This window comes from Camelus bactrianus, chromosome 7, assembly GCF_048773025.1.
Source record: "Camelus bactrianus isolate YW-2024 breed Bactrian camel chromosome 7, ASM4877302v1, whole genome shotgun sequence".
NCBI classification, from domain to species: domain Eukaryota; kingdom Metazoa; phylum Chordata; class Mammalia; order Artiodactyla; family Camelidae; genus Camelus; species Camelus bactrianus.
In genome coordinates, this window is record NC_133545.1 from 49,769,191 (window position 1) to 49,795,562 (window position 26,372).

At 34.9% G+C, this 26,372-nt stretch overlaps 1 protein-coding gene across 10 annotated transcripts in view; it reads right to left on the bottom strand.

Annotated features, from left to right (window-relative positions):
• Positions 1-26,372, bottom strand: part of HDAC9 (histone deacetylase 9) — an 819,260-nt gene that overhangs the window by 452,567 nt on the left and 340,321 nt on the right. For 7 of the 10 annotated variants that reach the window (XM_074367374.1, XM_074367375.1, XM_074367376.1 and 4 more), the window contains one exon: positions 18,542-18,604. In XM_074367374.1, the coding sequence (XP_074223475.1) occupies positions 18,542-18,604 (63 nt within the window). The other 3 variants (XM_074367377.1, XM_074367378.1, XM_074367379.1) reach the window with 3 other exon arrangements.

The following is a 26,372-nucleotide window of genomic DNA, read 5'->3' on the forward strand; positions in this document are numbered from 1 at the left end:
AAATAGACCAATGGAACAGAATCCAGAGCCCAGAAATAAACCCAAGTATACATAATCAACTATATTTGACAAGGGAGCCAAGAATACCTGATGAAGAATCAATAAATGGTGCTGGGATAATTGGTTATTCACATGTAAAAGAATGAAACTGAACCCACATCTTACATTACTCACAAAAATTAACTTGAAATAGATTAAAGACTAAAATGTAAGACCTGAATCCATGAAACTCCTAGATGAAAACACTGAAACAAAACTCCCTGACATGGGTTTTAGTAATGGTTTTTTTGGATATGATACCTAAACCATAAGCATCAAAATAAAAAATAAACAAGTTGGACCATATCAAACTAAAAAGCTTCTGTGCAACAAAAGAAACCATCATCAAAGTAAAAAGATACCCTGTGAAATGGGAAAAAATATATATGCAAATTATATATCTGATAAGGGGTTAATATTCAAAACATCTAAAGAACACAAAAGACTCAATAGCAAAAAAAAAAACCAATTAAAAATGGGCAAAGGACCTGAATAAACATTTCCCAAAAGAGATATATGAAAGGACAAAAAGTATATGAAAAGACATTCAAAATCACTAGTCATTAGGGAACTGCACATTAAAACCACCATGAGATAGCACCTCACATCTGTTAGAATGGCTCTTGTCAAAAAGACAAGCAATAGCAGATGTTGGCAAGGATGTGGAGAAAAGGAAACCCTCCTACACTGTTGATGGGATTGTATACTAGTATAGCTACTATGGAACACAGTGCAAGGGATCCTCAAAAAATTAAAAATACAACCATATATCCAGCAATTCCACTTCCAAGAATATATCCAAAGGTAATGAAAACACAAACTTGAAAATGTATCAGCACCCCTGTGTTCAGAGAAGTATTATTTAATAGCCAAGACATGGAAACAATCTAAGTGTCCACAGATGATGAACGGACAAAATAGTTGCAAATACATATACAACAGAATATTACTCAGCCTTAAAAAATGAGGAAATCCTACCATATGCAACAACACAGATGGACCTTGAAGGCATTACTAGGTGAAACAAGTCAGATAGAGAAAGACAAATATTGTATGATCTTACTTTTATGTGGAATTTTTAAAAACTCAGAAAGAGATCAGAACTCTGGTTACCAGAGATTGGGGTGGGGAGGGGGAATTGCAGGAAGGTGGTCAAATGTATAAATTTCAATTATAAGATAAGTAAGTACTCGGGATGATCAACATGATCCCTACAGCTACCACTGCTGTATGATATACAGGAAAACTGTTAAGAGAGTAAGTACTAAAGAGTTCTCATCACAAGGAGAAAAATTATTTTTGTTTATTGTTCTCTTCTTTTATGTATCTATCTATCCACATGAGAAGACAGGATGTAATGCGAGACCTACTATGGTAATCATTTCACAATATATGCAAGTCAAACCATCATGCTATATGCCTTAAACTTATACAATGATATATACCAATTATTTCTCAATAAAATTGGGGGGAAAATCACTTCCTCTTGGTCTTTTTTTATACACTACTCAGCAGCTTCTATTTGATGAGGCCTCAGAGCAATGTATCTACCTTTGTTCCTGGATTGAATTATCACCCTTTTATTTCACTCAATGGTATTCTTAAACCTGAATCTTTTAAGTTAATTTCAAATTATCTTTTGAAAATTGGTGAGCTATGTAAACACTGAGTTCTTCTCTCACCTAATTTAGTTAAATTAACTAAAATTCTTCCTAGATCTTTATAAAATTCCTTCTCAACCCTCTATAAAATGCAAGACCCTACATGCATTATACCATACCTCAGCTTTACAGATGTTATAACCTGTCCAACTGGATAACAATTGTATTACAAAAATAGATAATTTAATATAACATCATTTGACTGTAAGTTTACAAATTAAATATATTAATTACTCCCAAATAATTAACCTGAAACGCAAACTCTTCCAATATACAAAGTTACTAAAAGTAATTCTGTATTCTTGTCCTTTGATCTATTTGACTATGTCCCTGCCCAAACCAAACAAACATGATTAATACAACTTTGTATAACTTGGTATCTATCCTTCTTATCCCAATCTGTTGCTTTACGAAATTGCCACACTTCCTTTTACATTGGAATTTTAGAATCAGTATGCCACGTTCTCAGATAGATCCTGTTACGATTTTAACTGAGTTTGTACTAAAATACTAACATCGGTAAAGTACAGAAGAAATTGATGTCAGGCTATCTGAAGCAGTGAACTGAATAATTGCTGGAAATAGAGTATATACTCCATACTCACTATATACTAAAAATGCATAGTTTACTTACTATATAGTACATTTGACTTTTGTATTATGAATGAATTGCCTATTTTTAAAGAAAGCTAGTTCACGGACAAAGAGATTTATAGATTAATTTTCAAATAACTGACATTTAAAAGTAGTCTTCCTATTCATGGTCACAGAATATCTCAAATTTTTTCAAGTTTCCTTATATGCCCTCAATAATTTTATCAACTTCTCTATAAATGTTTCAGTTGCTATTTGTAACTACTGTCATTCTTATTACATTTTGTGTTTGGTTATTTCTGGTATAAAGGAATATTTTCAGTTTTTTATGTTGCACTGACCTTGTACTAAGAAATCTAACTGAACTATTTATTAGTTCAATTAGTATCTTTTCCTTTCAAAATCTTATATGTCTTATTCAATGTTTGTGTCTTGGAACATTGACTAGGACCTCTAAAGTTCCTGCAATTAAAGAGAATGTCTTTTAACTTTATTAATTATAATTAAATATAAAGTTTCAGAGAGGGTTTTGGTTGATAACATTTACTTTTTTCTTCTATTCTTAGTTTAATAGGCATTTCTATCCTGGAAAGGTATTAGATTTTATTGAATATTTGTCTGCATCTAATGAAATGATCATTTTTTTTACTTTAGTTTGTTAACAGGTGACATTCACCAATAGACTTGTTTTCTTTTTAAGCATTCTGGCATTCTTGAAATCATTTCTCCATAAAAGAAAACCCATATGACTAATAATATATGAAAACTATCAACTCCAACAGTAATCAATCAGTGAAATTCAATAAAAAAGTAATGTTGGATCATTTTTCATCTCTCAGTTTGGCAAAAAAAATCTAAAGTCTGACAATATTCAATGATGGTGCAGCTGTGGGAAAAATGGTTCTCATGTATATGACTAGTGAAGCATAAACATAATCTCTACCACATATTGGTTCAGTGCCCAAGGAACATGACTGGGTAGGAGATAATGAAATAGAAAGATGTTCTCTCCCTTGTGTACAAAGCCATTTAATACATTTTCTAGTTATCTAAAAGTGAACTCATATAAGGTTTTCTAGAGCTATATCCCTATTCAGGTTTAGGACTATATACTGGCAAAAAAAAAGTTTGAAAAAAGGAATCATTGATCTTTCCAGGCTAATGATGTGGGGTAATTTCCATCTAATTATTGAGATAAGGCATAGTTAGAATTGATTCTTTTCTGTTTGTTTTATTGGAGGGGAAGTAATTAGATTTATTTATTTGTTTTAATGGAGGTACTGGGGATCGAACTCAGGACCTGATACATGCTAGGCATGCACTCTACCACTGAGCGATACCCTCCCCAAGAGTTGAATCTTGATTAAAATCTGAAGGAAGTAATTTTAGACTATGGGCCTTGTTTTTATTATGTTTAATCATCAGTTGCCTGAGACTGTTTATACTATGCTCCTTTTTACGATATGCAAGTTAGGTCAAGTTGATACCAAGGTAATTTTTTTCTAACGTTTTTTGTTCATCTTCAGAAAAGAAAGCAAATGAGTGTTTTCAATTAACTGTGCTTATAGCTTCAAAAATTATATTCTTTTCGAAATTTGTTTGAACTAATCCTTATTTCTTGGTAATGGTTAATATAAGAATGGGAAACTTCTAAATCCAAGGTCAACCAATCTTGATTTGTTCCATTTCGATATGATTATTAGAGCACTGAGAATCTGAACCTGGCTCCATAATAATGAGAAAAGGTAACTGGCAGCATTTGCAAAGTCACTGAAAGAACACGGGCAAGCAGTCATTCCCTGTGCTCTACTAAGCTGAGTTCAAGAGCTATGTTGCAAAATTTTGTTTTATTATCCAACTCCTTTCTTGGCTCATACTTGTTTACTAACTAACTCAATTTTCTGAACCTTAATGTACTTAATTTATCCTAACGTGTGCTAACTTTTAAGTTTAAACCAGAGCAAAAAGACTACCATGAAAAAAGTATGTCTTTTCCCTACATATGTTATACCTGTTCTCTTCACCAGTTCTTTTGCACTTAAGACATACATAAATTTCATTCTTCTCCTTGAATAACTCTGTATAGAGATTGATTCACTCCTTCCATCTGCTTTTCCTTAATATCTCACTCTGTAAATTTCCTGTTCTGACATTTTACTTCGGATAATTTTTTAAATTCTGGGTTTTTTATTTTTTAGGTGAGGGAGGGAGATAATTAGGTTTATCTATTTATTTTTAGAAGAGGTACTGGGGATTGAACCCAGGACCTTGTGCATGCTAAGCATGCACTCTACCACTTGAGCTATACCCTCCCCCTCAGATAATTTTTAATTACTGATACCTTTGGCATTCCAATTTTGATTAATAAAGTGTTTATTTACCAAAAAAAAAATCTTTCATTGCCCTCATCTCAAAGAATATGGCCAATTAAATAATGCGTGAATAAATGAAGATACATTCTAAATAGCAATCTGAGGTGCAAAAACTCTTTCAAATACTATTGTTAACCAAAAAAAAAAAAAAAAATTCACTCATTTTTGTCCTATATCTAAGAAACTGTCTCTACATAAAAAGTATCACAAAGAGGAAAATAGGGTTAAATGTGAAGTGGTGTTTGAATAATATAAATGTATACCTGTAATCATTTGCACAACCAAATTTATTCTTCTCCTTGGATAAAAAAGTATGTATTTATATTCAGGCAGTCTTAAATTAGCTATTTCACACTTAACATTTTGAATGTAGGCATGTATCCTATGAAATTTCTATTGGCATTATTCATTGAAAAATCAATTCAATAAGAATATTCAAAAATTGCCTTTGCTAAGAATAATTGAAACATTTAAAGGTTCATATACATATTGTCACAGTACTGAGCTTACATTCTATAATGAATAGTTTAACATTTTGAGTCAAAGGCTCTAACATCCTCAGAAGTCTATATTTTTCAAATTTACAAACAACTGAGGACTTATTTTCTACATAAAAGAATGAATCACTCCTAAAAATTTTTTAAATGATTAAAACAGACTTTATACAATACCACTGTACACTTTAATCATTCATTCATTCATTTAAAAATAGTCTCAGGGATCAGTTATGTGGGAGGCACTGCAGGGGATAAAAATAGAAGTAAAACATGATCCTTTTCCTCTTGGAGTGTATAATATAAATAATTGGGGGGATGGGGCCACACATACATAAATAATCACAGTATAAGACAGAAACTGGGAATGTTCTGAGAAAGTACTAAAGGACTATGGGCAGGGGGTGCGGGGAGAGAGAAGGAAGAGAGATTAATAACACAACTGGGGACGTATTGCAGGGGATTGGGGAAAATTTAGAGATATAGAGACATTTGAACTGGGCTTTGCAAGAGTTAAATTTCTCCAGTGAAGACTAGTTGAAATAGAGTAGAGGGGTTATTTCAGAAAAAGGAAATAGCTGATTATTAGTGTGTATATACACACAATAATAACAGATAAACAAGAAATCTAGCTTAAAAATACAGCTGTCAAGTACTCAAAAAATATTGATTGAATAAGACAATCCTTGGGGGGAAAAAAGAAGGTAGCTAATAACTATTTTTCTCAAGCTACACTGGGAATCCAACAAAGCATGTTGGCCAGGAGTCTGGCTCAGTCCCAGTCTTCTTGAGGCTAGAGAAAAATTGTAGCTGACAGCCTTCCCTTGGCTCCCTCACCTACTCCCTAATAAAGGCTTCCCCATCCCTTCCACAAGGCAGAAGTCAGTGGAGTTTAAAATAGCCTCAGAACACTTCCTGCTCTATTCTAATTGTGCTTTCATTCCATTTGACTTAGACCAATTGGAATGTTGAGGGAAAACCCCATGAGGCATCAAGCATGTGAGATAATGTGTCAGTCCCTCAAAAATGTTTGTCCATTCTACTATGTGTATCCATCATTGTTCCCTATCCATGAGAGCTCAGAACATGGGGGAAAACTAGCTCTCAGCACACTGCTGTTTCTTCTTTTTTAAAAATAGATCTGTCACCTCCATGAAATACTTCCTTACTCAACTATCGTAACAATTTGTCACAAATCTATCCACTGGCCAACACAATGAAGATTATGTATTCTGAACATTTTGTTTGGAAGTTATAGTTCTACAGCTATCTAGCAAGGTTGCTATCTGACCCATGATTTCTCTCAATTAATTGCCTGGCACACTGCAGGTGTTTAATAAATACCTATGTAATGAATATTGTATTTTATACCCCTTTAAAAAGTGCACAATATTGTGTTTATGAGAAAAAGTCCTCAGGCTTCTCTTCTTCAGCTGATGAGGACATACTGGTCCCTTTCTTTTTGGCCCCCAGGAAAGAATTATTCACTTCACCAAACTACTAGGATGGTTCATAATGAAGAAGTTTCAGCATAGTTGAGATAAGAGTTGGAATAGGGACAAAGATGAATCTTTAGGAAGGAGCAATGGTAAGAGTTTCTACAAGGTCCCTAATTTCTACAGCATTAATCCTAGGAAGAGGTCAGCTGATTCCAGTCTCTCTCTGGAAAAAAAGAGAAAATCACAGCCAACAGCCTGGCTTTCTCATCTACATGCTGATAAAAGTTCCCCCAGTCCTTGCATAAGGCAGAGGTAAGTGAGGACTGAAAAAGCACTGTAACATTTTCTGTTCTTTTTTAATGGTGCTTTCATTCTCTTTGATTAGCCCAAATGGAACGCTGATGGAAAACATACTTTCACTGGGAAGATGTTCTTTATATCTTAGCCTCCTTGAAAGCCTTTACTTGACTACCCAAGCTAACACGGCCCCTACTACCATCAGTCACATTCTATCCCATTTTTAATTTTATTTTCCCTTAGTACTCATTGCAATCTAAAGAAGCCTATCCATCCATCATTCAATTGAACCGTTAGTCTACCATGTGCCTCCTTGTCCTGTTTCATATTTGAATCCTCTGTGCCTAGAATAATACCTGGCACATAGATAGCTCTCAAATATTTTTCAGTGAAAAGATGAACAGATGAATGACTATTTCGCCTCAGCTTTCAAAGCTTCAAACAATTACATCACCCTCCTCAAACCTTCAACCTGCTAATTAAGAGTGGTTGGGATGCAACTGGTTCCTATAGTTGCTTCTACTTCCACCCTCTGGATTTATTTACATCTTGGCTTCTTTGAGAATACACTTGAATTGCTGTGTGTTTCCTGTTTTTTGTCTGTCATTCTGCAAATTCCTAATGGTCAGTGGATTCTTCACACTGAGCACAAGCACAAAAATACTCTTTTTTAAAAAAGATAATATGCTTTTTAAGGAAATAATAACAAAATTATGAATAGTCCTACAGAGCTCTAAGTTATCCATTCTAAAGCATTTTGATTAATGTGAAACATGAAATGTATTAGAATACCACTTTAATACTTTCATCATCTAACAATGAGTTAAAAATCAGGAAATATAAAATGTAAATTTAACAGATTAAAATCACAATTCTAATTTTAAAGCAAAGTATCACTTCCTAAGCATACAGTTTAAGTAAGCTAAGAGAACAATTCTTAAACGTGAAATTGTACATTTTATTGTACCTGAAATTTGTTGGGTTCATCAAGAGTTAGTTATACCAGAACAACTAACAGAGGATTATACCTACTTTTTAATATACTGAGAATTTTATCTCATCTATTTAAATCAGCAATTTACATTAATTCATCATAATCATAATCTTTTATAGCTATATTTTATGTATTATATTTATATATCATATATTGCTGCAATAAAACTAAAAGCATAGATGATATCATTTTAGAGGCATTGTAATGTATCATTAACAGTCATTTATGATGTACATTGACTTTTTTCCCCACACTTTATAGCCAACCTGTATATTCACTATGCTTATAATATTCAATTGTCTTTCATAAACCATTTCTTAATCCTAAGCTTCATGGGATTTAAAAATACTCCATATTTATTAGAGGAATTTAATAGAATTTAGATTTCTTAGCTTAAAAAAACAGTTCTAATATTTTTCTTAATAATAGAATCACCTGCAAAGTGAAAAAAGAAAAAAAGAGCTCTGTGTGTGTATAAAACATCATTTTCACCAGAAGGGTCAACAGCAAGGAACCCTGTTTATGAGCCATATTAACACCAAACAGAAAGCTTAGCAATGCCTGTTTCTAAAAATAAATTCTATGTGTCGCTTGTTGTCATCATCAACCAGAGTCCTCTGTGCTTTGTGACAGAAAGCATCAAGGCTTCCTCTCTGCCTTTCCATAAGCATTATACATCACTATCCAAAGGCCTCCCCTTTCTGTCAAAGTGGCAGAGATAAAAAGAATTCTGCAATCACCCTAAGCACACATTTAAACATTATTGCCCCTTAAGCAGACAGTTATCATGTTGTTTTGGCAGCAGGAAGGAATCTGTGGTTTCACTTGAATGTTATTCTTCTTTATTTAAACTACTAGAAATAACCCAAAAATGACAGAATGCTCTTTCTATAAATAATCATTCCAGTGTAGAGTTATATTAGGAGGTAACTCAGATGGCATGATAACGCCTAACAAGCTAATCTTAGACCTGCAATGCCATAAGATAGAAATACGGAGGCTAAGAATAACTGACCCAAAGGAGTCAGCCTGCTAAAGAGAGCCACAGACATGTGGGCATCTGCAGATTTTAATGCATTTAATGATCTTCTGAAAGCTTTTTTCCCTAGGAAGGCAGTAAATTATGTTGGTCATTAACATGACAATCAATAATGCTTTTACAATGTATTGAATCATAAAGATGGCTCAAGATTCTCACAGCAAACAAGATTCAAAATTAGTTGAGGAAACCAAAGAGTTGGGTCTTGAATAACCAGATAAGCATCTAACTGGTGAATTTTATACATAAGCCACCTATAAAACATACAGTATTCATCCAATGAAATAAAACTTAAGATAAAGAAAACTGTGATATCATATTGGTGCATACAGACATTGCCATCCAGTTTTCACCCAAATGTCCAAACTGGACACAAATTGGACAAATATATATATTCAAAATAGGCAGAATCTAAATTTTGTTAGCTAGATCATTCTTTGGGCTCAAAACTTTGATGGTGCATGTAGAAATCAGGACTTGAGTGGAAACACAAACTTTATAAACTTCTCCTTGTCCCCATTTCTAGGTAAAGACCAGGGTGGTATAATTCAGACATTTTGGTTGAAAGAAACTGAAACCCATGGTGCTAACATTTGAAAAAAATACCTTCTTCAGCCACAACACATTAATAATGGTGCTCTTTTGCAGCGGTACAAACCTTACCTTTATGATCTGTGAGATGTTACTGTGAGCGTTAACAAACATAGGCCAAATGCACTGGGAATATTGGTTTTGTCCACAGTGTCTGTCATGGGATTTCGGAGGTTGCCTTAAGTTGGTCTCAGCCCTGTAAAGTGTTAACTTCCTCCAGTTTAACGATCAAGTTCTGGAACTCTGAAGTAAGGCTCTTCCAGCAAACCTTTCAACATAGTTGCTTATTTGTGCTGTAAACCTCTCGGGACTAAGAAGTGTGCCTAAATGTTTGCATATAAATATAGGTGATTCTACATTTTTAGCACCAAACAAATATGATAAACATTATCCTATGCTAAATATTTTTCTCTTTTAGAAAAAGTGGTAGGGGCATGGTTAAGAAGAAATCCATTCCTGACCCTGCCAGGTCCTAGCCGTGATGACCATCAGTAAATTTCACTGAAACTATGTTCTTATCTGAAAAATATACTGCAACTACTGCATACCTCATCAAACTGTGGAGAGGATTAAATGATAAAACAATGCCTGGTACAGAAAAAGCTTTTGAAACATTAGCTTATTATATCAATAATAAGAATGACAGCAATAAAAAAAAAAAAAAAAAGAAAATATATGGGTCCAATCACTAAATTGAGACCAAACAACTAGATCAGAGTAGAATGTGGCAGGAAAACCAAGAAAATGATAACAGATGGTGATCATTTTTCTTTCTAATCTAAAATAAGTAGTTCCTGATATAAAATCACAGATTCAAATACATACCTGAATTCTGTTTGTAAGCAGATTTTAAAAACATCAATAAAACTTAATCAAGTTCCATTCTCCAGACATTTTTCTAGTTATCCTATGTGGGGTTCCCTGAAAACTTTCTGGGTAAACATGTTTCTACTAAAGCAAGAACTCTCGGTCCCAATGTAATTTAATAGAAAATCATTGAAATTTTCCCAGTTTTATGGGTTTGTTTTTAATTTGAAATTTTGAAAAAAAAAAAAAAAACACTCTATGACATTCTCATATTTTAACCGAATTTGGAAATGTTGTCATGCCTTAGCCACCCACCAAAACTTACCTTGAATAATTGAAAATAACATCCACACAGCTACAGTTGTGCCAATACTGAATATAAATTACGAATGAAACATATCAAATGCAAGTGGTAGACCATGAGGGGAAGAAGCAAGAAAGTGAAGTTCTGGGGTATTTCCAACCTTATCAACATGCAAAGAGTTTAATCATAAGTCAATGACTAGTTACGCTCTGTGGTTTGGTAAATTTCCTTCCTCCTTAAATGTAGTTTTCATTGGATTTAATTATTGGGTATTTTAAAAACACCAAATATAAAAGACCCATGACTTACTTTACTATGGAAAATTTAACACGGAAATAATAAATGCAATGGACTTCTAAAATGTAAGAATTACTTAGTTTTGTGTTCATGAAGCATAGCATTATGGAGTAATCCTAAATAATGTTCTCTGATAACATTTGAAAGTACACATCATTTAGTATTATAAAAACTCATGTTTAAATTAAATTTGTTTTATGCAACTGAGTTAATGGAAGAAGAATGGAACTAGTGGGCACAAGGCATTTTTTTGTTCTTTCATTTCCTGACTGACAATCTTCTAAGATTAGAAAAGGGATAACTACCCGCAGTAAGGGCACTTCGAATCCCAAGCTACTAACTACTAGTACTTCAACTTCCTTTTAAGAAAAGGATAGACCTGATACACTGATTTGAAGCACATGCCAAAATATCTTTGAATTTCATCTAGAGAAAGCTTGTTTTAAAAGTCACTTTCATGGGCTTTTATTCCAATTAGATTGTTTTTAAAGTATTCCAATTCAGGAAAAAATTGTTAAAATGCAGTTTCCATTCCAGATTGTTAAAATTGTTCATTACTCTGGAAATGTAGTAATTATAACAACATACTGGCAAAGAAGTTGCATTCTGAATATTTTAAACACAATCCTCTTTTAATGTACTGAAAAGTTTACACATTAATAGATAAATTTGTCTTAATAGTTTCTGTATCCCTCAAAGCCAGTAATAAACGAAAATTTTACTCAAATTTATAATATATGCTTGTAATGCACCAGTCCACAATGTTGATTTTCCTCCTTTCTAAAAAAATGACTTGCAACCTAGAGATCCAGTCTTCTTCTACCATTACCTCAATCTCTTTATTAGGGGCTCCTTCTAGCAACAGATAGTACTAAGAAGTGCTTTCTATTCAATACTAGTAAAAGAAAAATTATCAGTGTTTAAATGGACATATATCTTCATGAACATGAAGTAACACACACAATTCAATTGAAAGAGAAATTACTTAGCCCACTTCCCTCACTTGATTATTTATATTTTGAGAAATTACAAACCAAAGAAAATTATAAAGAAGAGAATTCCGACCACCAATGAACACTGTAGCAGATACTGTGGTGCCTAGCTAACATCCATTCTTCTCACCCTGTCTTCTTCCATATAGAAACTAGATTATTAGCTGCAGCCTCCACCCTCCCTGGCTCAGCCATGGTCCCAGGGAACTATCACAGTGGTCCTATCCTTCTTTTCAATGACCAAGGATGATTTACTACCTAAATTTGGGGTAAAAAACTTCCTTCCTTAAGAAAACAGCCAAGGAAGCAAAGTTTTCTCATCTGTAACTCTGGAATGTATCATTCTTGTAGACACAATGCCTGGAACTGCTACAATCAACCTGTGACTACTGGAGGAAACAGTCTTATGATGACACCAACTCTGAGGCCAGCGGAGTACAGCGGTATGAAGAACCTGACTGCTGCTGATATCATTCATCCCCTGGTGCTGCCTGGCTACCACGCTATGTTACTAAATGATAAATTCTCTTGTCATTTATTACTTCGAATAGACTCTTCTGTTACTTGCAGCGAAGACAACCTAGCTTATATACCTACTACTTACAGTTAAATCACTGTTAGTATTTTGGCACTGTAGCTTCTTGTGGGGGTGTGTAAGAAACAGGTTTTTTTTTTTTTTCAAGATATGTGCGTATTATAAAAATTCATACAAGGTAAAAAAGTATGACAATGAAAACAAAAGCCCCCTCTACCACCAACTCCAACACAACCACCAGACACACACAATTTCACCTGATTTCTTTCTATTTATACACAAATTCTCCTGGGAGACAGATAGATAAAATATACTTTTATAAAATGAGATCATACCACCAAAGTTTTATATTAAAAACGTTGAAATTAAATGTATTTATAATGAAAAAGTGTTATTGAAGGGACCATATACTAAATGTTTCCTTCCTCTAAAAGGTACTATTTCCAAAAAGATCTAAGGTTAAATGAAGAAACTATTTTAAAAAATCAGTGTTTGGAGTCTTTTTTCAAAACTATGTGTTTCTATTTTAAGCATCAGGGAGTCTGTCCCTGCTCAGAAAGGAGAAGATATTAGCACTTTCGCACATTCCTGCATCTCACCTCTCCCCAGTGCCTCATATGGATGAGCTTTATGAATATTTTTGCATTGCCCTACTTCATAAAATTTGCTTTCTGTCCTATAACCACAATCTCATAGTGTCTAAAGGGATTCAATGTTTGCCCCATTAATCTTACTATGTATGCATTCTTCGCTTCTGAATTTCATTTTTTGCTTTTAATTAAGGTTCATTTCTTCACTGTGTAGGTTTCATTGTCAAGCAGTCTAGTTCACGTTTGAGAAATTCCAACCTGCCTACCTATTTTCTCTATATTTTAATAACATCTCGACTAGGTGGAACACTGGGTTGTACTTCTTTTACAACTTCAGAGATTTTTCTCCATTATCTTCTGGCACTGAATGTTGGATAAGCTTGAAAAGCCTTCCTGAGTTTCACACATTCCCTTCCTCCCCTCACTGCAGATTTTGCTTTACCTGCCTGAAACCCTGAAGAATTATCTGAATTTCAATAGCCCAGTTAGGATAGATATGACTCTGTGCTGGGCATTTGCAGCAAATTTTCCTAAAGGATGGAATCTCTTTCAATCTGCAGATTTTTTTTTCCTTTTCAGTGAAATAATCTTTCTTCACTTTTACAAAATGATCTTCTGTTTCAATGTTTTGGAATATCAACTTCAGGGACACAAATAAACTTTTTGTTACACTGTCTTTGTCTTTCTTATTGACTTCTTTCCAATTGCTTTAATCCATTTTCCTTTTTTAATCCCTGATTGTCTCCAGCCTTTCCTCTTTGTTAGTAAAGATTTTCACTGGTGTCTATTCTGTTTCCTGCTATTTCTAATGAATATTTTTGTTCTATAATTATCATGCTTTTTTTCATTCTAAATTTGTTTCCCTAGACCTAAAATATCCCTTTTCATCCCATTCTATTGTTTTATTGTCTCATCTTTGAGCTCTTGTTTTAGGGAATTTATGTTCTTATTAAGAACTTGTTTGCTCTATTTGTGGGGAGCAATTATATATATATATTAGACAATTCCATGGATTCAGTGAGTTGGTGTCTTCTTGGTAGAATCTCTAAGACTACTTGGGGAAGGGTATTTCACTGCAAAGACTTATAGATTATTTTTCCAAGTTAGTGGTGCTCTGAAGCCTTCATTTCTCGAGAGAGGCAGTGTTTGCTCACCTTCCTCCATTTCACAGTTTCTCTTCCAGAATCCTTTCTACTATTCCTCAGTCACAAGAGAAAAACACCACCACCACCAAAAGCTGGGGATATCCACTCAGTTTGCTTCCCTCCAGATTTGGGAATGTTAGCGAGAATTTTCAGGAAGTTGTCATCTTGTCAGAAAAATTCTAAGGAGGAGCAGGATTTAGGCCCTGTTAAGTCTCACTGTTCTGATCAAAGTTCCTTGCTTCCATTTTTCCCTTGACTACCAGTTTCTGAGATACGTTGCATTAGGCTGCATCATTTTCTTTGCTCAGTCAATGCTGAATATTGTGCATGTGGGGTGCGGAGGTGCTGGCTTATTACTACTTTAGGATCATTTCATTATCGATCAGTAGTGAGAAATTATGTGGTACATTTTCAAATGTCTCATCTCTAAAATCAAAATCATGATTTTAAATTCAGAATTTGAGCTTATTTAAGTCTTTGGAGGGGATTTATTGAATTTTTTTCACTTAATGGACATAACAATTATGCCACCCGTGTCACCCCAGAAATGTCACATACTCGTTCTTGTCCCCATTCTCAATGGGCCTATTTATAACTAGCTTTCTGACTGCTACCGATCAAATATTCCAATTGATAACAGCCTTCTAAGTGGAGATAACCTGAGTTAGAGAACAGCAAAATAGTAATTATGGGGAATACCAGAAGTGATTCTTGACATGACAGGAGCATTTCACAGACTCACATTTTCATAATTAGATTCTGCTTTCCAAGTAGACATGAACGACTACTGAATCTAAAATGTTCCTTTTCCCTCAGAGATAAAAGGATTCTGACAGGGTGAAGACACATTTTCCTTAAAGGAAATTCAGAATTTAGGTTCAAATGTTTTTCTTTTATACTCTAAAATAAGAATGCATAGGGAAAATATGAGTTTTCCGTATTGCCAATGTATTTTACATTGATGCGTACAAACTCAAGGAAATTCTTTCATAATAATCATTCCAATATTGTCTGGATAGCTCTGCTGTCCAATGCATTAAGCAACAAGCCTGGCAACGCAAGAACAACCCGAATTCTGCCAGCTACTGCTGAGTGACCTGGGTCAGTGCTTGTACGGGCTTCAGTTTCCGCCACAGTTATCACTTATATTGGCCTCCACAAGCCACAAGAGTGGTGACTGACCTGGCAAAATGCATCACTCATACTGAATTCCAAGATTCAATATAATAATGCTTTCTGTTAAAAAGACATTAGCAGAATACATTTTAGAACCTAATTCTACCTTAGATGTCTAGCCTGGCTGGATCAATATTAGGGGGGAAAAAATGGAACCATAGAAAACACCTGTAATTCAATAGTATATAAAGAACTTGAAAGAAAAAAATAATCATCCATCTATTAATGCATATTATCCAATATAACTAGAATAACAAATGGGAACTCTAAAGCGATGACTAACAACAAAACAGAGCTTTTTAAACAATTAATGTCAAGAAATCTGTTGTTGGGGTTGCACTGTCCAATTACATATTCTGCAACTTCTTTGCCTTTGATTATTATGTAATGAGACATTTCACAGAACACATGCACACACACTAACCACTTTGATTTAAAGTCACAATTTGCCCAAGGAAAGAATTTAATTCTTATCAGATCAGGAAAACAAAAAAAACAAAAAACAACAAACAAACAAAAACCCCAAAAAGCTCATTTATAAGATAACTAAAGAAAACCTATTATCAAAATTAAAAATCATTCCCCTATGTGACATACAATCTAGCTCATCTGGCTTATACAGCGAGACTGACCATGGTATTGGAGAGCCAGGAACCCAGGTTCTTTCACTAAAAGTAGTAATAATAATAGTGAGTACACACTTTAAAGACATGTTACCTTTGAACCTCACAAGAATGCCAAAAGGTACGCATCATTATTCTTCATTATTCTCCAGTTTACAGATGAGTAAACCAGGTACACAATTGTCTAGCAGCAGAGCTCTTGCGTGAACACAGAGCTTTTGACTCCTAGAACAGTGCTCCCTCCACCACCCTGCACTGCTACCATTTATCCTTTTCTCTTTCAGAAAAGACTCCATCCATCTCTAAACCTATCAATCACATCCATGCCACTGGTCCAAAAGGGAGTTGAACAACATTTGTAGCTAAATTAAGACAAACATAGCCCTAATTTAGCAATTAACTTAAAGGACAAACCCTACTGACATGGGTCACCAGCGTCCCTTTCAATTCCCCCTACACTTACATACCCGAAATTTGCTGCATATTAGAACTGTTCAGGATTTTAAAAATCCCCATACCCAGGCAGTTTCTCATACCATTTATATCAGAAACACTAGGTGTGGACCCCAGGAATCAGTAGGTTGCAAAATACTTCTGATGAATCCACCTTTGAGAGCCACTGCCTCAAGTACATAAGACTAGGGGAATTAAACTTAACAGTGCATTACATTAAACAAAATAAAATGTTACAGGACATGGCAGGAAGAATGCAAATGTTTTTAAGTTTCAAATTTTAAAAATAAATAGAAATTGGAGTTTCCTTATTTTTATACCAGACAGGTTTGGGAGCTGATGTCAATTGACATCACTTTTCATTTAATAGCTGGTGCTTAAATGTTGCTTCCTGTAAAACTGACAATAGCACAGTCTCAAGTGCTTCCTTGCTTGAAAATATTGTTGATTTGTATAAAAATCATTAAATGTCAGAAAATGACAATGCCAACTGAAATCGGGGTGAATTTACATATGATTATCAAAGACACTGAAAAACAGTGAAGCTTGCAAACACCTGTAGCAAGATTCAGCGCCAGCACTGTCACTGCTTGAAAGGCACAGCTTTGTTTCCACCATGTGAAAGAAACATTAAACTTGTTAACAGAGATAAGGACTAAAAGTATAAACTGCAGTACCAAAAAGATCTCTAAAATAGTAATTTCAATAGTTGATTGATATTTAAAAACTAAAATGCTAAATTAAATGACCAGTTCCATCAGAGACGCACCAGCTGACCCCTCCCCAAGCTTTTGTCAACTTTATAGACACAAAGATAACAAACTGTACTGAAATTCTGGTACTTTTGCTTTAGATAAGCAGACACTACTAAATAATATAATTTCTGTCACTTAAGTATAAACACACCAAATTGTACAAAATTGACATTTTATTCTGATTTTGTGAAAAAACTGGTTCAACAGAAGGATCTTAATCATCATAACTAACCAAGGTTTAAAGAAAACTTGCTTCAAACATAGATGCAGAGATGAGAAGGTGTTCAATCCAAAAACAGACATCTTGCCAACCTGTGGAATATTTCCTTCCCATCTAGCTCTACTAAGTAAATGCTGCTTTATGTTACATTCTTATCATGGAAATCTAGGTGATCTATAATTATGATTAAGCCCACAGAGGAACGCAGAAGATGTGAGGGAGAACTTGAAGCCAGTTTAGATCAAAACATGCAGGAGAACCAAAACAAAAAGTCCCCCAAGCTTTATGAGCTAGCTGTAGGGAATAAATATGAAAAACAACAATTACAAGTAAGTGCTATTGCCTAGAGAGTCTGCTCTTGGAACAAATAGAAATTGATAAAGCTGACAAGCTTCATCTCCCATCAGCACAAGCACCGACACAGAGAAATTAGAAATGGGAATCTGTTTCTGTTATTCTTTAAAACACTGCACCTGCATATAACACCTTTATGTGTGTGTTACGCCATCGCATCTGCCTGACAATGCTAGACTCCCCAAATGTTTTGAAGAAAACGAAAATAACCATCTGCTAATAATAATTTTATCTCATCCTAAGTAGTTTCATTTTGGGCTGATGAGAAAAAGCCACATAAAACTACCTTCACAACTCCTGTAGCAAACACATTTCAGAAGGTAGGTCTATAAATAGACGTGCTTCTGTATGCACACTGTAAATAAAAAATCATCAGGCTAGAGGAGGCTGCAATTTAAACTGGAGCCCCAATATGAACTTACCTGATTTTTAAAGTCCCATCAGAATACGCTTACAATCAGTAGAGACCTCCTTTTCCTAGCTGCAGAGTAAGGCAAAACACCCCCAACTACATTTTACTTATCTCAGTCCCAACCTTCATCAGAAGCTTTGCGATTTCATTCAGAAGCAGCCTGTCCCTGGGCAGACTGAATATGCACAGAGACAGTAATGGAAGGGATCTAAGTTAAACCCTACAGACGCACCAAGAAAATAGCAACATCAACACCAAAAAGCAGCAAACCCTTCAGCGAGGTGCTTTTCTTAGCTCCATTTCCCAAGTCAGCTCCCTTTCACACGGAAAATGTTTCAGTTATGAAAAAGGATCTTACCTGAGCTGATCATACTGTGCATTCTCTGCTGAGCCAAGAGCTGCTCGCGTCCCGCCACCCCATCTGAAGAAAAACACGAGTCAGTCTCGTAAATTGTCTGCAGCATATTCCAATCACTTACTTCAGCTCCATGAAAGATTCATCACTGCTCCGTGCACGGGCCCCAGGAGCTACCCTGGCCAGTCCTCCCTCCTCCCCGAGGAAAAGCAGCAGAGGATCAACTTCGACAATGATTTCCTTTCTGTTAATATGGACACACACTTTTCAAAAGACCTGGACCCTTGTCCTCTGTTACCAACCTGTGTACAAAGCAGAAAGGAGCAAGTGGATGCTATAGCTCTCTGGAGTTTAGGCTATCCCGGAAACTAAAAGCAGGTGGGCAATAGGAATGTGCTTCAGGGTTATGGCTTTGTCAGAATAAGTAGAAAAATATTAACTCTACCCACGAGAAAAAGAAACTAATTAAACCTGGCTTATAGTTCCTCAGGCTGCTAGAGTTTCGTTGCAAGAACCGTCAGTCCTGCAAGTGGCTTCAGCCGGTGCCCTTCTCCTATCTGTTTGTGTGTGTCTCTTCCCCCTCTCTGGTCTCTCTCAGCTCAAGTTGGCTAAAGCTAGTGATAATCCATTTGCATATGAATCAACAACAGCATGGCCCACAGGCACAGAAATAGAACAATGGTCGGCCTGAGCCAAAAATAGGTCAAGCATGGCCGAGTGATTGGAGCCTGCATTAATGCATTTAAAAATACCCCAGCAAACCCAGCTGTCCAGCCTCTATCTTTCAAACCATAATTCTCTATTGCAGGGCCTTAAAAGCAATTAACTCTTTCCTCCCTCCAAGCTTGCTTTACACACTGTGTTTCCAGACTGGCGATTTGCTTCCAAAGAAAGGAAGGGAAAAAAAAAATTAAGAATCATAATTCTAAGAGGGCAAATGCACATACATTTAATTTCATTTTATTTTTGTACTATGTGTTTTTGGAAGAGCAAGGAGAGAAGTGCAGAGCTCTGTATTGGTTCTAAAATAATACTGGAAGCTTTTGCTCATAATGTGGTTTCTGCCTCACCCACGCACAGCAATCCTGGTGTTCTATTTTTGTTGCCTGTTTCTCTGGCTACACTGCAGTTGGCTGTAGCACTAGAAGCTTTTCTGCCTTCTAGTTTCAAGACTGACAGGAGATTTAGTAGAGGTAGTTTCGGAAAACAAGCACACCCTAGAATAAAATGTTTATGGAAGACTGGCTTGATTTTTCACTAGGTCTTTATGCAAGGCAATTGTCCATTTCACAAATCTTAATGCTAACTTAGTATCACCTATCAATTTTATTACATTCAGTCTCTATTATATCTAAATTAAATACACACACACACACACACACACACACACACACACACATACACACATACACATACAGCTTAATCCTAAAAATGTTCCCTCTGTTTCTACCTCTCAGGCTAAATTCAATTTTTCCTGCAAAAGGGAAAAAGAAAGTGTCGGTACTTTCTTATGGATGGATGCACAATTACTAAATATATGCACCTGTGGATCAATAAGTAAATATGGTCAGTCCCCAACTTGGAACACCCTGCATTCATCTCTGCATTGGTTGTTTGAAATACAAACCTCACTTTCCTATAGAAATCACATTTATAATAGTTGAGGAATTCCCAGAATAAGACACATTGTGGAATTCACCTGTAAATGAGCTATAGTATACTGCACTAAAAATCCTGTAGCCTCTGGTGTACACTTAGAACATCATTTCTATATTAGAAATAAATTCTGCATCACAAATTGAGTTACTAGCATCTAGCCACTCCCAAGGGCAAACCCTAAAGTGAAAATCCACTGGTCATAGTAGCTCTTCTCCCTTTTTTAAAGTAGATCGGCAAGAAAATGTAATTCCAAAGGCATTAGTAGAAAATGGCTCTGAATTTTCCTTCTTTCATAGATTAACTCCTACTTATTAAGCAATTATCTTTGGACCAAAAAAAAATTACAAATTTTTTAAAGTTGTTACAAACTACATTTGACTTAAGCTAAACAAGAAAAACCTTATATTCCTTTCAGTGGAAAAACTGTTTTAATTCCATCTGATATTACAAGTAAACTTTCACTCAGTTAAGAAACTGGTGTATAAAATTCAAGGGGTGGAAATCCTGTGGATCTGGCAATTTACTTCAGGGATTATGTAACCAACCGTAGCTTTTTAGACCTAGGAAGAAATTTAGAGATTGCCTACAATGGTGTCTAAACTCTCTGTCCCCCAGGATGCCAAGGCACCTGCGAGGTAACTCACAGTGTTCTTCGGAAGAGGTTCTTCCCCCAACCAGGGCAGACTTACTTTTATCTGTTTACATTCGAGTATGTAAGATTTCTTTTGAACAATGACTACTCATATAATGCAAAAATCAAGAAAAAATATGGTGGATGATTACAGTGATGCTAAGTCTAGTACTAGACTTGAAATAATTTTGTTATATATAGATAGCAAATCATGATGCTGTGCACCAGGAACTAACATAGTATTATAGGTTAATTATACCTCAAAAACAAACTCATTAAAAAAAAAAAAAGAACAGATTTGTCATTACCAGAGGTGAGGGGTAGGAAAAAGAAATGGATGAAGGTGGTCAAAGGTATGTTTCCAGTTATAATATATATATTATAACATGTAAGATACTAGGGATGTAATGTACAACATAATACATATAATTAACAGTGCTCTATATTATATATGAAAGTTAAGAGAGTAAATCCTAAGAGTTCTCTTCACAAGGAAAATTTTTTTTGCTTTTTCTTTTATTTTGTGTCTATATAAGATGATGAATGCTCACTAAACTTACTGTAATCATTTCATGATGTATGTAAGTCATTATGCCATACCCCTTAAACTTAGGTAGTGCTGTATGTCAATTATATCTCAATAAAGCTGGAAAGAAAAAATAACTGAAATCCACGTACGTAGTACAAATGTTCTTTCTCTTTTACACATAAAGAAAGTAAAGAGAATTTCTGAGAGTTAAAAAGGATGCAAAAGTACTGTCTGATGGAGTTACGGCTAAAGAGATTTGTTTTGTCTCTAACAGGTAGTCTAACCAAGTAGGTCCAGCATTCATGTTCTCAAATCCACCATCTTATCCCTTAGAATGCAAATAATTATCTTAGATATTCAGAATAAGCTTTAATATTACCTACTGATGAAAAATAGAAGCACTGTTTATTGTCTCAGAGTGGTTTGAAACAGAATATATAAAACTAGTGGTAAACACATGAGAGAGACAACAAAAATCCTAGTACAGATCTTCCTTGACCCAAGATGGGGGTGACTTCCTGATAAAGCCCAAAATGGAAATATCATTAAATCAAAATGCATTTAATACACTTAACCTACCAAACATTGTAGCTTAGCCTAGCCTACTTTAAACATGCTCAGGCTTACATAAGCCTACAGTTGGACAAAAGCATCTAACACAAAGCCTATTTTATAATCAAATATTGAACATCTCATGTACTCGATTGAATCCTGTGCTGAAAGTGAAAAACAGAATGGTTGTGCAGGTACAGAATGGTTGTGTGATGACTGAGGTTGACTAGGAGCTATGCTCCTTGCTGCTGCCCGGCGTCTTCAGGGAATATGAAAAGGCATATCACTAGTATGGGAAAAGATCAAAATTCAAAGTAAGGTTTCTTCTGAATACATTATCATTTTTGCACAACAGTAAAGTCAAAAACTGTAGATGGAACTGAAACTGTACATAATGATCAGTCAAATCCATTTCACCTGCCTTCACTGATCAAGATTGTTTTAAGATTTGCATGTCCTCCAAGGGCACGCAGCCTAAACAATAAGATGTTTGCCTGAGTAGTTTTCTAGGAACTTGGAGTCAGCTGTGTGTGGTCAGAGTGAGCTGGTTAAAACTGGAGAGGATCACGGACCCTTAAACAGGCATGCCGGGTGCCTGCTAGGTGACCTTTTGAACATGCAGAAACCTGTAGCTTAGTTACACCTGTGCGAATTGACAGTTACCACACCTTTTCTCAATCACCTTCCACGCTCCCCACTTTCCCCCCGCTCCCCAAGCCTCAGACCACCCTGCTTCTTTATTCCTTACCCCATCAATATTCCTAGCCCTTTGCCTTCAGGGAGGTGGATCTGGGGTTTGTTCTCCCATCTCCTCACGAGGTCGGTCACCTTTTGAGTAAGCTGTCTATTTGCTGCAAACCTCCGGTGTTTCAGCATTTTGGCTCATTGTGTGTATAGGGCAGGATGAACCTGGTTCAGCAACAGAACCATCAAGCTTGGGGACCATCTGTATTGACATAATATATATCTTTTGTTGTTTTACATGTAAATTATACCCTCAAACTACAATTTATAAAAGTATTCTCCAAGCTTTTATAATCATGAAAAATAAAATAAAATAAAACTCCAATAGAGCGAGTTAGTAACAATCCATTTCTCAGAGGTTCCAGGACAGGGTATTCCATATAAAATAGTATAAATAATCGGTCTTCTTCATGTTGACCAAGTTATTTAACTTGAGGTTTATTTATATTTCATCCCTGCATTCTTCCAGCATTTTTATTGTCATTAGCAGTCTTTCAACTTTTGATAATGAAAACTTAGTTTAGAGTAAAAAGACATTGGACACATAAAATAGATAACACTGGTTTCTGGGAGCTAAAAATAGCATCATTAAAACCTCCACCAAGTATACTGATCACCATAGTTCTGTTATCCAAGAACTTAAATATTAAGAATGTTGAGGTAATTCTTCTCACATCATTGCAACGATGTCGGTAAAAAAAATGTGACTAGATTCTTTCTGGGTATTTATAAAACCAGTTCTACTGACTAGGGAAAAATACATTAAATTTTATGTTACAAGAACTGTAACAAGCTAATATGAATGCCAGGCTAGAATAGATGGACAGTTTTTAAAATGTCAGTGTAATCAATTTTAATTCAATTTACTAAACATTTTGAAAATTGATCTGAATATTACATTTTACATTTATTTAAATAATAAGTGAAAAAGAATAGGAAAAAAAACCAGGTTCCCAGTTTAATAGAAAATCAGCATGGGAACTGAATCCTAATGCAAAATGTCATTCAAAAGTAATTATGATAATTCCAATTCTTTTTATGGGCATATAGGCAAAACAGATTTTTTAAATTAAACATTTAGATTCAACTTTAACTAAAAATTTAAATTATAGATTAAAAAAATCTATGGCATCAAAATATTTCCATAAATATCTTCAGTCATCTAGATGACTGAAGACTCACCTGGAAAAAAGCAAAGAAGAAAGTATAACCTGACTTATTCAATGATAATAATTCATCCTCTGTTCATCTGTAATCAAGCACAGATCTTTCATGCAGTACCAAATACTATGGTTCTAGAATCTAGAGACAGAATAAGATTTAAAACTTGTTTGCCTGAAGTACTAAATTGTGCTTTACAGAAAAGCTACAGGTTACTCCCCAAGGGCTATAAGGCCTCCATTCACTCTCTTACTCATGTTGCTGCTTCTTCTGTCCTCACACTTCTCACACTATTGTCACAGCATTGAAGTTATATACATTGCCTGCAGGCAACAGACTTGACTCCCTAGACCACCACCTCCACACCAGTAACAGGAAAGAGAGGGAAAGGACAGTGTACTAATTTTTATTTTGAACTAAGTAGCTTATTCATCTGAATTTTCTCTCTCTTGGAGAAACATCATCAATTCTTATTAAACAGTGGATACTCAATTTATGAGTGATTCTTCTGTCCTATAACAACCCAATTGGCTACCAAACAGTCTTCAGATAAGGAATCTTGACTGGACCCAAAAGGTATGAGAAAACACATCAGCAATGAAATTGCAGGGAAACTTTCATATGAAAACTAAACAACAACATCAACAAAAACTCTAGAATTGTTGGCCTTGCTTTGATGGAAAATAATTTCTTCCCTAACTGTTCCCTTTAAATTGGATGTGTTGATCCAGGATTTATTCCACTTTTAGGGGATTACAGAGCATCAGGATCACCTGGGCACTTGTTAGAAATGCAATGTATTGGGCCAGAACCACTAAATGAACTCTGGGGGGAATCTGTATTTTACAAGCCCTCCAAGTGATTCTGATGCACAATAAAGTTTGAGAACCAGTAGATAAGATTATCCTGTCCAAAGCAATGATTAGATGGCTAGAGATATAAATAGATTATTTTCAGGGGTCCAATTTCATATTAGGTATTATTATTAGAGAACAGTTTTTCAAAATGATAATAATTAAACTAGTAACAGCCTGAAGAAGACCATTAACATTTGAGGTATGAAAGACTGAAGAGGATCATCCTGAAAAAGATTGTCTAGTTTGCAGATGAGACCATCATTATACAATTAAGGTGTGCACTGCTTTTCTCCACTAAGCCGCATTGTTCTAGGTTCAGTTTTTCTGAGTATTTGCCAGTTGCACATGAACTCCTTTATGCAGAACTCAGAACAGCCAGACCGGGAGAAGAAAGCAACATGATCATGCATAGCCCTGTAATTACAGGGACAAGTAAAACTTAACGGCCTTTTAATAGAATCAGGGGAAGATTGTTTTTTCTATGAAAGTTAGTCACTCATATATTGAACATTTACTATTTTACAACCACCATTGCAAGTCCTGAGGATAAATGCATGCAAGAATGACACAGCCTCTACTTTGATGGAATTTTTAGTTTTAAAGGAAAGACAGTTTAAGGCAATTACTATACAGTTTGATAAGAACCTATAACTCTAGATTTTATTTCAATATTCCTTGAATTTTAATTTATAACCAAGGATTGAAAAATTAATAAACCTTTCAAGGTTATTATAAGGATTACAGAGAATCATACCATACCTGGCAAATAGGCATTCAATAAATGGTAGCTATTTTTATTAGAATGTCTAATAATAAACACATCCTATGGACTTCTAATTCATAATTATTAAAATACTTGAAAACTGTTACTCATCTATTTCTCTAAGGAACTATATAAATTCTAAAGAGAATCATGTATTTGATTAAACATTTAGTTCCTTTCCCATAATTATAGAAGCTTTATTCAGCCAATTAAAATAATTTTACTTCTTGTTATATCACCAGAGCTTAGTATAATGCCATAGTATGTCACTAGATAAACATTTGGCTATAAATAAGTGATTCCTTCTCCAGAGTATCCTATTAAGTGACTAATGATCTGGTCCAAGTCATTAACATAATGTTCAACATCTAATATTTCACTGTTACTCATTTTACCATTTACTTGTTAAAATCTCAATAGTTATTTTCAAATCAATATAAATCACATTTTTTAAAAGCTAAGTGCACATCTGAAAAAAGAATCTTTTGTCAGAATCAAGTGCAATTCAATTGCACTTTCTTTTTTTTTTTTTTTTTCATTTCTTTTCCTTGCCTTGTTGCTGTTTCATAGGATAGAATAACCAGTGAAAAGGTCAGACATCAGACTGTAGCAGAAATAATCTCACATAGATTCCTTAATGTGATCATCATCTTGTAGGACAATCTGAGTGAACAAAGTATTCAAATACTTTTCTTGTGAAGTATCAAAGATATTGGCACTAAGAAATTAATATAAAAATGCAAGTGTAGCTCCATTTTATAATAATGGATCTAGTAACTACAGTGATGGCAGAGCTTCTAAAAGAGTGGTTATCAACTGCATTGGCTAGTATTCACATGCTCTAATTTTAATTGGCGAATTTCATTGATGATACCATTTTGACTCAAAATTCTGAAATATATTATAGTGTCAGACTCAACTTTCCCTGCAAAAGTCAC